This window comes from Callithrix jacchus, chromosome 14 (genome assembly GCF_049354715.1).
Source record: "Callithrix jacchus isolate 240 chromosome 14, calJac240_pri, whole genome shotgun sequence".
Taxonomy (NCBI): Eukaryota; Metazoa; Chordata; class Mammalia; order Primates; family Cebidae; genus Callithrix; species Callithrix jacchus.
Genome location: NC_133515.1, coordinates 90,942,923 through 90,958,172, shown reverse-complemented (window position 1 = coordinate 90,958,172; position 15,250 = coordinate 90,942,923). Strand labels below are relative to the sequence as shown.

Sequence of the window (15,250 nt, the reverse complement as noted above, 5' to 3'; positions counted from 1 at the left end):
TAACTGCCCTATTGCCACCAACCATTTTAGTACTGAGTAGAATGTGTAGTCAAAATCTACTATGGTCAGCAAGCAGTAAATATAAAGCACATTTCTTTAAGCTCTATTAAAATACAAATGTATTGACTATTGTAAATACTCTGTATGTTATACATGGCAAAGGAAACTAGTTATTAATATAAATAATTTAAACATTTTATCTGATGTGCAAGCATGTTTAAACATGAGCCTGGTAACTAGGCCTGACTAAAGTTGGCCCTGAATTATTAGTTTTTTAAAATTTTCTTTATAACACTATTAGGAAGCAGCTTGGTATATATATGACATAAACTTGCCCTAGATTTCAGAAATTATTTTTATTTTAAACAATGATTTTCAGTATATGGGTAAGTTATTTAATTTCACATTTTTCTTTGAATTAACTTAGTAATCATCTCATCAGTCAACTCACTCACAGGGATGTTGCAAAGGAACTAGGCTATATTTTTAAGTATCTTGGGCCTCTTTTGAGAAAGGTTACTGTGGGCAACCTTACTAATTTCTGGCATTAGACTCAGGCAGTTAGATAGCAGAAGGATATTCAAGCAAGCAGAAAGAAAAAGGTTTACATTGTATATGTTATTTCAAACAAAGATACTCAGATAAAGGCAAAGAATAGTATAGTTTTAAAAAAAAACAATGAAGTAACTCAAAGAAAAGAAGCTAGATATTAGAAAATAACCTTAAGTAAGAGGAAGAGGTTGTTGAGACAGCTTAGCAGAGACAAAAGGCACTGAAGAACAGAGTCATCCATATTCCCACACTGTAAGATAAGGCAGATAAAAAGCCAATTAAACTATGTACAGATTTTTTTCTTTCTTTTTCTTTTCCTTTTTTTTTTGAGACAGAGTCTCGCTCTGTTGCCAGGCTGGAGTGTAGTGGCGCAATCTTGGCTCACGGCAACCTCCACCTCCTGGGTTCAAGCGATTCTCCTGTCTCAGTCTCGCGAGTAGCTGGGACTACCGGCACATGCCACCACGCTCAGCTAATTTTTATATTTTTAGTGGAGACAGGGTTTCACCATGTTGGTCAGGATGGTCTTGATCTCTTGACCTTGTGATCTGCCTGCCTGGCCTCCCAAAGTGCTGGGATTACAGGTGTGAGCCACTGCACCCAGCTATGTACAAATTTTTTGTTTTAAAGAAATAATATAGAGAAGATAAGTTGGCTGGCTTGTCTAACCAGCTATGACAAATTTTTGGTTTTCTATCAAGTTTTTTCTACTGAATACATGCTTGTGTAAAGTGTATTATTAACAATGTTCACCTCAAATTCCCCTTCCTTACCTGAAGCCACCATGTTGTCCTCTCTTTGGCATGCTGTTTACTCTACATTTAGTGTTAATGTTATTCTAAATAAGTCAGCATGATAAAAGCCATATAAAGAGACAACTTTCTTACAAAAAAGCTTTATGAAAAGCTTTATTTCTTACAGAAAATACTTTATGCTCTGGAAACTTTATATTGTTAGCAAAGGAAAAACTGAGACTATACCCAAATTTACATTCTATGCCATTAGTCTGGATTTTAGTTTCTTTCATAGGCATGGCTTCAGTATACAATGAATACTGGGGTGAATAATAAGCAGACAGGCTATGTTTTAGACATCTGCTTTGCCACTGCAGCAAACAATGAATCATGAACTTGCTTTTCATGTAAAGTTTATAGTGCCAGATTCTGTTCTAGATTTCACTGATTATTGCATTATTTAACAAAGGTTAATTAAATTACACTGTAACAAAAAAAAAAAGTGTGTTAAAAGAGCATCTACCACCTGAACTATTTTCCATATTTCCCATTTTTGGAAATTGCCTAGGATCATGTTGGCTGAAATCAGTTCTGTAGTACTGACAAAGGCAATTGTTCTGGAAATGTATAGATGCCAATACAAACAGCACATGGTTGTCAAAAACTGGAAACTGTGATAAAGTGTGATAAAAATTCTGATATAGTTGAAATTATAAAATAAATTATTAAAATGTAATACATATAATAATAGCTTTAGCTATTTATTTTTTAAATCAAAATAATGAAGGTAAGAAGGCAGTACCTAAAAATAAATAGTATCAAAAATAAATACCTTTAGTTGATTGTTAAAAGAATCCATTTCTGATAGCTTAGATGCAGTTTCTTTCTCAAGAGCATCTAATTGTTCTTTAAGTCTTTGGCATAATTCTTCCTTTTCTAATGATTTTTTATGAAGTAAACTGATCCCTGAATCTGAAAAACAAATATCAGACAGTTTACATTTCGTAGAAGTTCACATGCCATTACCAGCATGCCATTTACTGTTTGGTCAAATTGGTGCAACTAGATCAATACAAAGGATGTATACAGATAATGTAGACCAGTAGAAGATAAAACATTCAGTTATTATTTCCACTTCCCAGATTATATGCTGGAAAGAGTGTCAGAGGAAATAGTCATAAGCCTTGGTTCTGCATTCAAAAGGACTAGGACCTGAAGTAAAATTCCACTTTAGGAAAGATGCTTCACCAATCGAATCCTCAGGCTTTTCATCTATACAATGAGCATCATACCACATTAAATGAGGTGATGAATATAAAGCCATTGTACACTCTAGTCCACAGTTAATAATTAATAGAAGTTATAAAGTAGCGTTCCATTTATTCTTAGTGCTCCTAAGAACAGGAAAATATTCACAGCAAAGATTCAATAAATATTACTAACTGGATTATTTAGTAACATTATTTTAGGAGGTAAGAACAGAAGGTTTCATTTTATATTATCTTTTTTTACATATTCATGTAGGGACAGAGAAACCAGATGGAAATATATAATGCAGAATACATTACAATAAATTAAAATAGCAATATTATCTGTTTAAATGTCTATGTTTAACTTTATAATATTTTTAAAAGTATAAAATTTAAATAAAATGAAACATATAGAGAAAAAATTAAAAGGCCTCCATCTCAACTGCAAGTTCATCCCACTTTCAGGCATTTTCATTTAGATGCATACGTATTCAACTTCTATTTCCATGGGTTTTCTTTTTTTTTTTTCCATCCTGCAAGCGCTCACCATGGGTTTTAATAGAATCATATTGTCTACATTGCTGTGCAACTTTTTTTAATTTAATAAGGTATCAATCAGGACAAATAAATCTAGTTCATTCTTTTAAACTGCTCCATGGTAGTCTACATTCTGGCTACTGCATAATTTATATTACTACCTTTCTGACTGGCATGGGTAGATGTTGGTCTGTACCCACTGACCAACATCTACCCATTTTTCCCTCCCCATGACCACTGGTAACCACTCTCCTATTCTCAGTTTCTGCATAGGAGTTCAACTTTTTTAGATTTTATATGTTGAGGTCATGTAATATTTGTCTTTCTGTAACTGACTTACTGCATTTAGCATAAGGGAGTGCAAATATCTCTTTGAGTTAATAATTTTGTTTCCTTTGAATATATATCCAGAAGTGAGATTGCTGGATCATACAAGAGTTCTATCTTAATTTTTTTTAGAAACCTTCATACTGTTTTCCATAACAGCTATAACAATTTACATTCCTCCAACAGTGTACACAGGCTCCCTTGTCCCCACATCCTCACTACCACTCACTATCTCTGATCTTTTTTATAACAGCCATCCTAACAGGTGTGAGGTAACATAATATTTCAATGTGGTTTAGACTTGCATTTCCCTGATGATTAATAATGTTGAGTACCTTTTAAAATACTTATTTAACATTTTTATGTCTTCTTTAGAGAAATGTCTACTCAGGTCCTTTGCCCATTTTGAAACTGGGTTGTTTTTCGGTATTGAGTTATATATATTCCTTATATTTTGGATATTAACCACTTATCAGATATATGGCTCACAAATATTTTCTCCCATTCCATAGACTGCCTTTTCATCTTGTTGATTGTTTCCTTTACTGTGCAGAAGCTTTTTAGTTTGATGTAGTCCCACCTGTTTATTTTTGTTTCCTGAGTTTTGGTGTAATATCCAATAAAAATCATTGCCAAGGCCAATGTCAAGGAGCTTCTGTCTATGTTTTCTTCTAGGAGTTCTGAGTTGATTTTTGAGTATGGTATAAGAGTTCAATTTCATTCTTTTGCAGGTGGATATCCAGTTTCCCCAATATCATTTATTGAAGAGGCTATCCTTTCCCCATTGTGTCTTCTTGGTGCCCTTGCCAAAAATTAGTTTACCATATATACTTGGATTTATTTCTAGGCGCTCTATTCTATTTCATAAGTCTATATGTCTTAAATTGATTAATAAAAATTGTATATATATTATAAGCATGTTGTTTTGAAATATGTATACATTGTGAAATGTATACATTTCATATATGCATTATGTTATCTGGGCTCTCTATTCTATTCCATAAGTCTATATGTCTTTTAGAATCGACAAAAATACTGTATATATAGCATACATGTTGTTTTGAAACATGTATACATTGTAAAAGCTAATTAACATATGCATTTCCTCATACTTGCCATTTTTGTGGTGAGAACACTTAAAAATCTATTCTTAGCAACTTTCAAGAATACAATGCACTGTTATTAACTACAGTCACCAGGTTGCCGAAGAGATCTCTTGAACTTACTCCTCCTATCTAACTGAAATGCTGTATCCTTTGAGCAACGCCTCAGCAATCCCTTTCTCCCCCACCAGCTCTGGTAGCCACCTTCTACTCTCTACTTTTATGAATATATACACTCTACAAATAAATGAAATCATACTGTATTTGTCTTTCTATGCCTGGCTTTATTTCACTTAACGTAACATCCTGCAGGTTTATCCGTGTTGTCCCTATGTCTGTTTTTATGCCAGTAACATACTGTTCTGATTACTAGAGCTTTATAATATTTGCAAACAGGCAGTGTGATGCATCCAACTTGGTTTTTCTTTCTCAAGCCTGCATTACCTATTTGGAGTCTTGTGTAATTCCATATACATTTTAGAATTGCTTTTTCTACTTCTGTGAAAATGCTATTGGAATTTTGATAGGGATTGTGTTGAATCTGTATATTGCTTTGGGCAGTACAGATATTTTTAAAATACTAATTCTTCCAATATATGAACATGGATTATCTTTCCATTAATTTACGTCTTTTTCAATTTCTCCCATCAATGTTTTATAGTTTTCAGTTATAGATCTTTCCCCACCTTGGTCAAATTTATTCCTAAGTAATTATTTTTGATGCTGTCATGAGTGATATTGTATTTTTGATTTCTTTTTTGAATAGACTGTCACTGGTGTAAAAGAATGCAACTGATTTTTGTATATCGATTTTGTATCCTTTACTCAAAAACTTTACTCAATTTGTTTATTAGTTCTAAGTTTCACTGTGGAGTCTTTAGGGTTTTCAACATGTAGGATCCTGTTATCTGCAAACAGGGATAATTTTACTACTTCTTTTACAATTTGAATGTCTTTTATTTCTTTTTCTTGTCTGAGTAGTCTTGCTAGTACTTCCAGTATTATGTTGAACAGAAGTGGTGAAAGAGCATATCCCTACCTCATACCACATCTTAGATAAAAGCTTATTCAACCTGCAGGCCATGGGCTCATGCAGTCCAGGATGGCTTTCAATGTAGCCCAACACAAATTCATAAGCTTTTTAAAAACATTAGGAGAGGGTTTTTTTTGTTGTTGTTTGTTTGTTTTTTAGCCCTCATCAGCTATCATCAGTGTTAGTGAATTTTATGTGCGGCCCAAGCCAGCTCTTCTTCCAATGTGACCCAGGGAAGCCAAAAGATTGGACACCCTGTGTTAGATGAAAAGCCTTCAGTTTCCCATTGATTATGATAGCTGTGAGCTTTTCATAGACTGCCTTTATTATGTTGAAGAAATTTCCTTCTATACCTATTTTTTGAGAGTTTTTATCATGAAAGGATGTTAAACTTGGTCAAATACTCATTCTGTTATTTATTGAGATGATCGTGTGGTTCTTAGATTTTTATCTTTAATTCTGTTAATGCACTTTAAATTTTGACAGAAATTGCCAAACTACTACTCCAAAAAGCTGCACCAACTTATGAAACCAACAGTACCTGTTTCTGTAAACCCTCATCTATACTGGATATTATCAATCCCTTTTCATTTTCGCTAACTGGCAAAAAAGAAACCTAATTATTATTTTAATTTTTATTTTCTTGATAACGAGTGAAGTCAAAGAAACATCTATTTATGTGTCTGGCCATAGTCTTGAATTGTCAAGTCTTACCCTTTACCTTTATTTTTCCATTTGGCTGCCTTAATTTTTTGATTTGTAGAAGCTCTAAATTCTTACTTTTTTTTTTTTTTTTGAGATGGAGTCTTGCTCTGTCTTCAGGCTGAAGTACAGTGACATGATCTCAGCTCACTGCAATCTCTGCCTCTTGGGTTCAAGGCAGGAGTTCAAGCTCCTGACACCCGAGCAGCTAAGACTACAGGTGCATGCCACCACTCCCAGCTAATTTTTCTATTTTTAGTAGAGACGGGTTTCACCATGTTGGCCAGGATGGTCTCAATCTCTTTACCTTGTGATCCTCCCTTCTTGGCCTCTTAAAGTGCTGGGATTACAGGCGTGAGCCACTGCGCCCCGCCTGAAGTTCTAAATTCTCATATTACATGTATCTCAAATTTTTTAGTGTTTATGCTATCTTTCATTATGGCATTTTCATTTTTAAAACATCAAATCTGTAAATATTTTTCTTCATGATTTTATATATTGTTTAAAGAGACTTTCCTCATACCAAGATTACAAAAATATTTTCCTGTTTTAAAATATTTTTTCTTAAGTTGTTTTTATGTTTAGCCTCCTAATTTACCCAGAATTTAGTTCTGTACACAGAGAGTGGTGAAAAGCTCCCCTGCAACTCTTTCAGATAATCAACTGTCCCCCAGATCACTTACTGAAAGCCCATCCTTTCCCCACTGATGTTAAGGGCCAACTTGATTTTATCCTAAGTTGCCATATATGCATGGGTTATTTTCTAGACTCTATTCAATTCCATTGTTCTATTTTTCTATTTCTGATCAATAACATACTATTTTAGGCACTCTTTCATATCTTATGTTTTGATATCTGATAGCATTAGTCTCCTTCCCTCTACCAAAGTTTTTCTAAGTTTTGCCTAATCTTGTACAATTTATTTTGTCAGTTATCTTGCAGGGCTTCATTTTTAAAAAAAAACCAAAAAGAACTGAATATATGAATTAGAAGAGAATTGATACAGTACTGATGTATATAGTAAAGTATAATATTAAGCTAGTTCATTTAGGAACATAAATGTCTCTAGTTATTCAGGAATCTTTTTTTTTTTTTGAGACAGTCTCACTCTATTGCCCAGGCTGAAGTGCAGTGGCACCATCTCAGCTGACTGCAACCTCTGCCTCCCATGTTCAAGTGATTCTCATGCCTTTAACCTCCCCAGTAGCTGGGACCACAGCTACTTTGTATTTGTAGCAGTGATGGGGTTTCACCATGTTAGCCAAGCTGGTCTCAAACTCCTGACTTCAAGTGATCTGCCCACCTCAGCATCCTAAAGTCCTGGAATTACAGGTAAGAGCCACTGTGCCCAGCCTACTCAGGAATCTTTCATGTCTATCAGCAAAGTGTTATAGCTGCATATTTCTTCTTTATTCAAAACCGTGTATATCACTAATAATGCATTGTTTTAATACCAAATTTGATGATATATACATAAGCACTATGTTGGGTAATTGGAAGATAAGACAAAGAGACAACACGGTAGTACAGTGGGCTTTACAGTCAGATATAAATTTGAGTACTACGACTATACCATCCTGGGTAACTACTTAATCTCTGAACCTCAGTTTTCCTGAGCTGCACAATGGGAATAATAACTGCACCACAGGGTTATTGTAAAGATTAAAGGAAAGAATGTATCAAAACTGACTTGCACAGTACTGGGCACATGATTGGTAATCTTAAATGGCAATTGTTATGGTGAGAGGAATCTAAAGGAGACAAGGTACTTTTCAAATCCCACATAAAAGCTTTCTATTTTGAATTGAACTATGGCTAAATAAATAAAAGCTGAACTGGATTACATGCCACAGAGAAAGAACAGTCCCATCAGGTCCTCAATAAGACATTTTCTATGTTTTATTCACAATCCAAATAGGAGTAATGACAACAATGATGACAATACTAAAGATATATTTCTGCCACTGCACAGATCAGGTGGGTTGGCTCAGCCTGCCTCTGGAATGCCTGTGTGGGCATGAGGTCGGGGCTAATATACTTTGAACAGAAAAGAATCAAGTATAAGGAACACTGTCTGAGCAGAGACATGGATAGACCACATCAGTGGAAGGGAGGAGACACAATAAACATAGTTCACAAGAATGAACTTTATTTCTGGTATTTCCTCCACGTGAAGGGCCCTGCACTAGCCCAACAATCCCAGCTTCTTTCCTTCCTTTCACTAACTGGTGAGCTCAAGATAAGGACATAGGAATATACAACCTAAACTCCTCCTAGCCCTTGTGCTCTAGAGACTAAACTGCCCACAGGAAACCTCCATTCTACTTTGGTCATGCATCCAGTGTTTTATATTTTATATGTGCAACTATACCACCCACAGCTAAACCATGCTGTCTAAAATCAGCTTCCTCAATAATGAGGCAGTGATTTGGTCTCCCATTTGTCTTGCTCCTTTGCCTTATTTATTAATTTGTTCAGAACTTGGGCAAAGAAGGGGATACTATTTATTGAACCTCCTAAACAGCCAAAAGTATAATAAAGAGACCTACAATGGAATAACTGACATGACAAACTCAATGAGTGAAATTCAGGATACTTTAGGCAGTTGTAATACATCTGCAGATTTACTTTTCTATAAATAAACCTTGTTTCTGCTATGCTTTTATTGGCATAATGTCCAATATACAGAATTTTTTTCTCTTTGAGACCTGAGCAAAAAAAAAAAAAAGAAAGTTACAATCCCATAAATTATCTTGGAATGTTTTGCTCCACAGGTGTCAGAGGGCCAAGATGGTAAAATTCTTTGTATGAAGCACAGAGTTAGAGAATGTAAAGGTCTGGGTAGGGCACATCATCCTGTTAAAGCCTATGACTGCTGCATGCTAACACCCTAGAATCCCAGGTGCAGCCCCAGAGTATAAAGCCTCCTCCTGATTTTTCTTTAAAATCAGTGCAGGACTTTTCAAAATATACATGTAGTCCTGTGTTAGAGCCAAATTTAGACCTTATAGTTTAACATTTTATTTGATTGATATTTCAGTTACATAAATAAAAATATTATCAAGATATGAAGTCATACCACAATCATTATTTTATTTTTACCTACTTTTTATCCCTAAAAATGCTCTAATGACCGGATGGTCAGGCATGGGGGCTCACGCCTGTAATCCCAGCACTTTGGGAGGCTGCGGCGGGTGGATCACCTGAGGTTGGGAGTACCAATACGGAGTAACCCCATCTCTACTAAAAATTCAAAATTAGCTGAGCATGGTGGCACATCCCTGTAATCCCATCTGCTCTGGAGGCTGAGGCAGGAGAATCGCTTGAACCTGGAAGGCCAAGGTTGTGGTGAGCCAAGATCACACCATTGCATTCCAGCCTGGGCAACAAGAGCAAACTCCATCTCAAAAAAACAAACAAAAAAAAAAAAAACAATGCTCTAACATATGGGATAATATTTTTCACATTATTTTGAAATTTTAAACTTACAGGCAAAAGGTGTTATTTATAACAGAATACTTTTTTTTTAACTTTAACAATGTAACAATGTGACTGTTACAGTCATTCAGAAAAGAATAAAAGTAATCAGACAAACCTTAGAGACTTACCAGGTGTGTTACTGAACTGCATGTTTTTAATTCTTTCATTTAATAATTGCTTCTCAGGTACCAGATAGATAAGCTTATTCTGATATTCCTTATAAAAAAAAAACAGTATCTGATTAAAATGTTATAATATTGTCCAAGAATTTTTTTTGAAAACTTTTACTCATCTTTGAAACTTATTATAGAAATAATACATAGCTATAAACTGCTTACAACTTAGAATCAACTTGGATGGAATTATGCATGATTTTAAAAAGGAATATCTGAGCCAAAATCAATTTTGAGTGACTGGCTGAAATTAAAAGGCAGTGAAGAAGGCCTTTGTAAATGGAGTGTGTCTAGCAGCTTACAATTTTCAGCTTACTGATGAATGACAGCAGACCTGCACTAGGTGGTGTGTGTAAGCATGCCATGACACTCCAGGATAAATATGTGTATATCAAAGAGGGACTAAAAGCTGGGTGCAGTGGCTCATGCCTGTAATCTCAGCACTTTGGGAGGCCGAGGTGGGTGGATCACTTGAGGTCAGAAGTTCAAGACCCGCTGTCAACACGGTGACTAAAAATACAAAAAATTAGCGAGGTGTGGTGGTGGGTGCCTGTAATCCCAGCTACTCAGGAGAGTAAAGCAGGAGAATTACTTGAGCCTGGGAGGCAGAAGTTGCAATGAACTAAGATCATGCCACTGCACTCCAGACTGGGGGACAGAGAAAAAAAAAAGGGGGACTAAAAACTAGAAAAGCAAGTTTGAATCTAATAGAAAATGTTTTTGGCTTTTGTTTATCTTTGCTGTAACAACGCAAAATGACTGATTAATTGCCAGTCGATGCAGTAAGAAAAATTGGGTAAGAGAACTCTAGAGATGCAGAATGCTTCCCCAGCCCCATTCTGCAAATAATAATTATTGAAGCAGATCCTACTGTACAAGTAGAGAATTACCAGGACCCCAAGGGACATATTCAAGTTCTCATCATAATTTAAAAAAGAGTAACTTTAAGTCAAAATTTCCTAAAAGAAGTAACAATAACCTTATTTTAATGTATGTTATGGTCTGAATGTTGGTGTCTCTCCAACATTCATATGTTGGAACCTAACTCCCAGTGCAACAGTATTCAGAAGAGGGGCTTTAGGAGGCTCCACACTCATGAATGGGAAGACTGTCCTTAGAAAAGAAGTTGAAGGGACTGCCTTACCCTTTCTGCATGTAAAGATGCAGCAAGAAGGTACTAGTTTTAAAGGAGACAGCAAGCCCTCATCAGACATTGAATCTGCTAGCACTTTGATCTTGGACTTCTCAGTCTCTAGAACTATGAGTAATAAATTTATGTTTGTAAATTACTCAGTCTAAGGTCTTTTGTTACAGCAGAAGTATGAACTAAGAAACGCATAAACACTGTTAAAGAGTTAAAACTCATCAAGTAATAAATGTCTACTTACATATATATATTAAGCAAAACTTTACCGGATGTCTAGCAGAGTTTTAGCAGGTCTATGGACTTCCTGATGTTGATACACGATTGTGTGTATTTAGATCACAAGTCTATCACAGACTCAATGGTTCCCGACCCCCAAAATGAAACTCTATTAGAAGACCTGTTAATTGTATATGTTTAAGAAGAATTTAGCAGCAAAGGACTTACCTGAAGTTCCTGTAGAAGTTGCTTGATTTCCGTAATTTCCAGGTCACACTGCTTATCCAGAACTTCCAGCTCAGTCTTTTGAGTTTGCTTTTTGAGTCGGACATCCTGAAGTCTGCCTGAGATCTGCTGATGTTTGCCATTCTATAGGAAGATATTATAAATACACAGTAACATAAAATGCTAATAGGAAATGTTTCTATAAGGAGAATAATATTTTTAGCTAAATTTAAAAATCTTAGTTACCATTCATATTTAGCCTGAAATAAATGCCTAAAACCAGGTGGAATGTGTTTCAGAGTTGTGTCTGTTAACTCAAGTTATTAGCAGGAAACACATCATTCTCAGAGTGCAAGAGCCCATATGTTAGTATGGGAAAGCAGAAACATACCACACTGAATTTTTTTCTGAATTCAGCATTAATTAGACAGTATTAATTAACATTAATATCAGAGACACTCTCAAAGAATAATGAGGAGGAATAAATATTTGCATGTGATACCTAGTATTACCTTCTCTGAGCTTCTATTTCTACCCTAAATATTGCCATCTAATTTCCTGTAATTAAACAGTGCCCAGGAGGAACGTTTTGGAAACAGTTCTGTTCTATACTAATATTATCCTTTTTTCCTCTTCCTCTGCAAAGAAATCAAACCAAAAAGCAGAGATTCTCAATGGGACCTAAGAAGAAGGGTGACATGGGGGGTTATGGGCTAAACTGTGTCCCACAAAATTCATACATTAAAGTCCCAAGCCCCAGTGCCTCAGAATATGATGATATTTGGAGACAGGATCTTTGAAGAGATGATAAACGTTAAACAAAGTCATATGGGTGGACCCTAATCCAATCTAACTGGTATCCTTATAAGAGGTGGGAATATGAACACAAAAGGCACCAGAGATAAATGCACTCAGTCTAAGGTCTTAAACACATTTTTAAAGTAAGTCATCCCAAATAAAATGTTAGACTATAATCACACAAGATCTAAATCTGGCTCAACTACATGACTAGGCAGCATTTTTGCAAAACCCTAGTATATGATCAGGTTAGGCTCATGGGATTCTAGGGTTGTGGCAGAATAGTGCCAGATCTCTTATATCTTCTCAACATGTATTTCAAACAAAGTCTTTCAACAGCTTGACCCTCTAATATCTGATGTGTAAAAACTGCTTAGTGTCCAGTACTAGCTAAGAACTATAATCCTGCAGAACTAGAATTGTAAGAGATCATTTAGGTCAGCAGTGTTAAGTCAGCTGTCTTTTTAATAGTAGAATCCTTTTTTTCCCAAGCAAATCTTGAGTGAAACCCCAAGAAAAATAAAGCCCATAAATGTCAAGCTTCTCTGTTGTGAAGTGTAGCAAGAGTTGGGGAGAGATCACTGCTCTACTGCCCGAGCTTTCCCTCTCTTGCCTCAGACCATCTTCCAGAGACCAATCTGAAAACTGAAAATCACTGAACTAACACAACTCTTTATTTCATACAAGGGAAAAGTGAGGCACAGAGAACAGAAATGTCTTGCTCAGGGGTACACAGTTCATCAACATCTGAACTGATGCTACAACATAATTCTCAGCATTTTAAGTCATTATCCTTTATTCAGTAAACTATATTGTATAGGCTTTTTATATGAAAATGTGACTATTTCATGACATTAAGACATAACTAATTCATGAGAGATTTTAAAACACAATTACATTTTTCTCTTTTTTTTTTTGCGATGGAATCTCCTCTGTCACTCAGGCTGGAGTGCAGTGGCGTGATCTTGGCTCACTGCAACCTCACCTCCTGGGTTCAAGTGATTCTCCTGCCTCAGCCTCCTAAGCAGCTAGGATTACAGGTACCTGCCACCACCCACCTTGGCTGGATAATTTTTTTGCATTTTTTTTTAGTAGAGGCAGGGTTTCACCATGTTGGCCAGGCTGATTTCAAACTCCTGACCTCAGCTGATCTGCCTGCCTTGGCCTCCCAAAGTGCTAGGATTACAGGTGTGAGCCACCACACCCAGCCCATAGTTACATTTTTCAACAGGTAGCTCTAGCATCATTCAGAGAAATTTCACTTAAAACTTTAGCCATACCAGTGCTTCCAACTCAAGATGAAGACTCTTCTTTTTAGAGTTTAACCTGACAATTTCTTCTTGTTCTCTATTCTTTTGATTGAGAAGCTCCTGTCGTCGAATTCTCTCCCATTCTAAGCGACGCTGTCGTTCAAGTTCCTGTTTTGCTGCCTGAACAAAAGGAGTCAAAGTTAACTTTTAAACTAAAAATTTTGCATGATTCAAAAACTGTGAAGACAAAAATAAAAGTTAGGCAGAGATTAGCACTTAGTGGCTATAGTGCCTAAGGGTAGCTAGGCAAATCTAGTTTTATTAATGGGCCTAAAGACTTTCAAAAATGTGGCTTCATCTATTGGATTTTTCTGATCATCCCTTTTTTTTTTTTCCAGACAGCGTCTCACTCTGTCACCCAGACTGTAGTGCAGTGGCACCATCTTGGCTCACCGCAACCTCCGCCACCTGGGCTCAAGCGATTCTCCCACCTCAGCCCCCTCAAGTAGTTGAGATTATAGGCACAAGCCACCACACCTGGCTAATTTTTGTATTTTTTTGTAGAGATGGGACTTCTCCATGTTACCCAGGTTGGAAGACCATCCTTTTGTTAGAGCCATTTTTTTCTTAATAATTTAAAGGATGACTTCATAAATATAAATATTAACAGGAATATTACCCCTCTATTCTGGTATCTGGGGGAAAAAATCTATTTACATTATTTCAATGCACAATAACTTACTGTGCTCCATCCCTGGCCCTTTAAAACACAGCCAGTCCTCCTAGGGACCCTTCTTCTCCAGTAACACTATCCCAAAGACCTGTGCAAGCCCATCCTCTTGATTCCACTCTAGAGAGACTTTCAACACCCCGCTCTCATCTTTCTGTCTTGCCAATTCCTTGGACTCAATCTGGATCCTAAACTTGCTTTCATCTAATGACTTGCTCAGCTGGCTAACTAACCTTAGCTCCTCACTCAACTTAGCTCTGCAGTCAGTCCTCCTTTGATTGAGAGCTCATCTGCAGAGGATGCTTTCTCTACCACATACCAGTTCTAAAATCTCCTTATATGCAAGAACCCTCTCTCCCTCCTCAAGGGAAGGAAGAATCAGATTTGTATAGGATAAGAATGAAATGATGCAGAGAAAAAGGTAAAAAAAAATTCAAAAACATTTTTTTATCAAATGAAATACAGTCACTGATTAAATGTAATGATTTTCTTAAGAAGTAAAAAAAACTTAAAAATAACCTCTCGTCTTTCTATCTCTTTTCTCCTTTCTTCCTCTCGTTGTCTCTCCAATTCCCGCTGCTTCTCTAAGCGTTTTTCTAATTCAAGTTGTTTCTTCCATTCTTGTTCTTGTAATTCTCTCTGTTTCCGTTCCCACTCTTCCTTTTCTTTCTGGGCTTTACGTTCTGCCTCCCTCTGCTGCTGCTCCATCAAAGCTTGGCGTCGCTTCTCCAGCTCCATGTTCCCTCGCTCATAGTTGGCTTTCCGTTTGTCCTCAAAAGTAACTGAACAAGGTACGCCATCAGCATCCACACATATTAAGAGCCTACAGAACCTGTACTCTAGTTTCAACAGACTCATGCCTTCTGATACTTTGAGTGCTATTAGTATTTGAACACTTCTCCTAAGGATAATTTTAACTCAAATAATAAATGGGAAATATCTACTTTCTTCAACGATATTCATTTTTAGAAAAACAAATTTTTAGATTTGAAT

The 15,250-nt window shown here is 36.1% G+C and overlaps 1 protein-coding gene across 11 annotated transcripts in view; it reads right to left on the bottom strand.

Moving 5' to 3' along the window:
* ITSN2 (intersectin 2) overlaps positions 1-15,250 on the bottom strand; it is a 171,205-nt gene that overhangs the window by 86,540 nt on the left and 69,415 nt on the right. For 7 of the 11 annotated variants that reach the window (XM_035273051.3, XM_078349823.1, XM_035273049.3 and 4 more), the window contains 6 exons: positions 14,777-15,039; positions 13,558-13,707; positions 11,483-11,623; positions 9,847-9,934; positions 2,119-2,258; positions 722-802 (listed from right to left, as the gene is read on the bottom strand). In XM_035273051.3, the coding sequence (XP_035128942.1) occupies positions 722-802; positions 2,119-2,258; positions 9,847-9,934; positions 11,483-11,623; positions 13,558-13,707; positions 14,777-15,039 (863 nt within the window). The remainder of the gene's footprint in view (positions 1-721; positions 803-2,118; positions 2,259-9,846; positions 9,935-11,482; positions 11,624-13,557; positions 13,708-14,776; positions 15,040-15,250) is intronic. The other 4 variants (XM_078349820.1, XM_035273054.3, XM_078349824.1 and 1 more) reach the window with 1 other exon arrangement.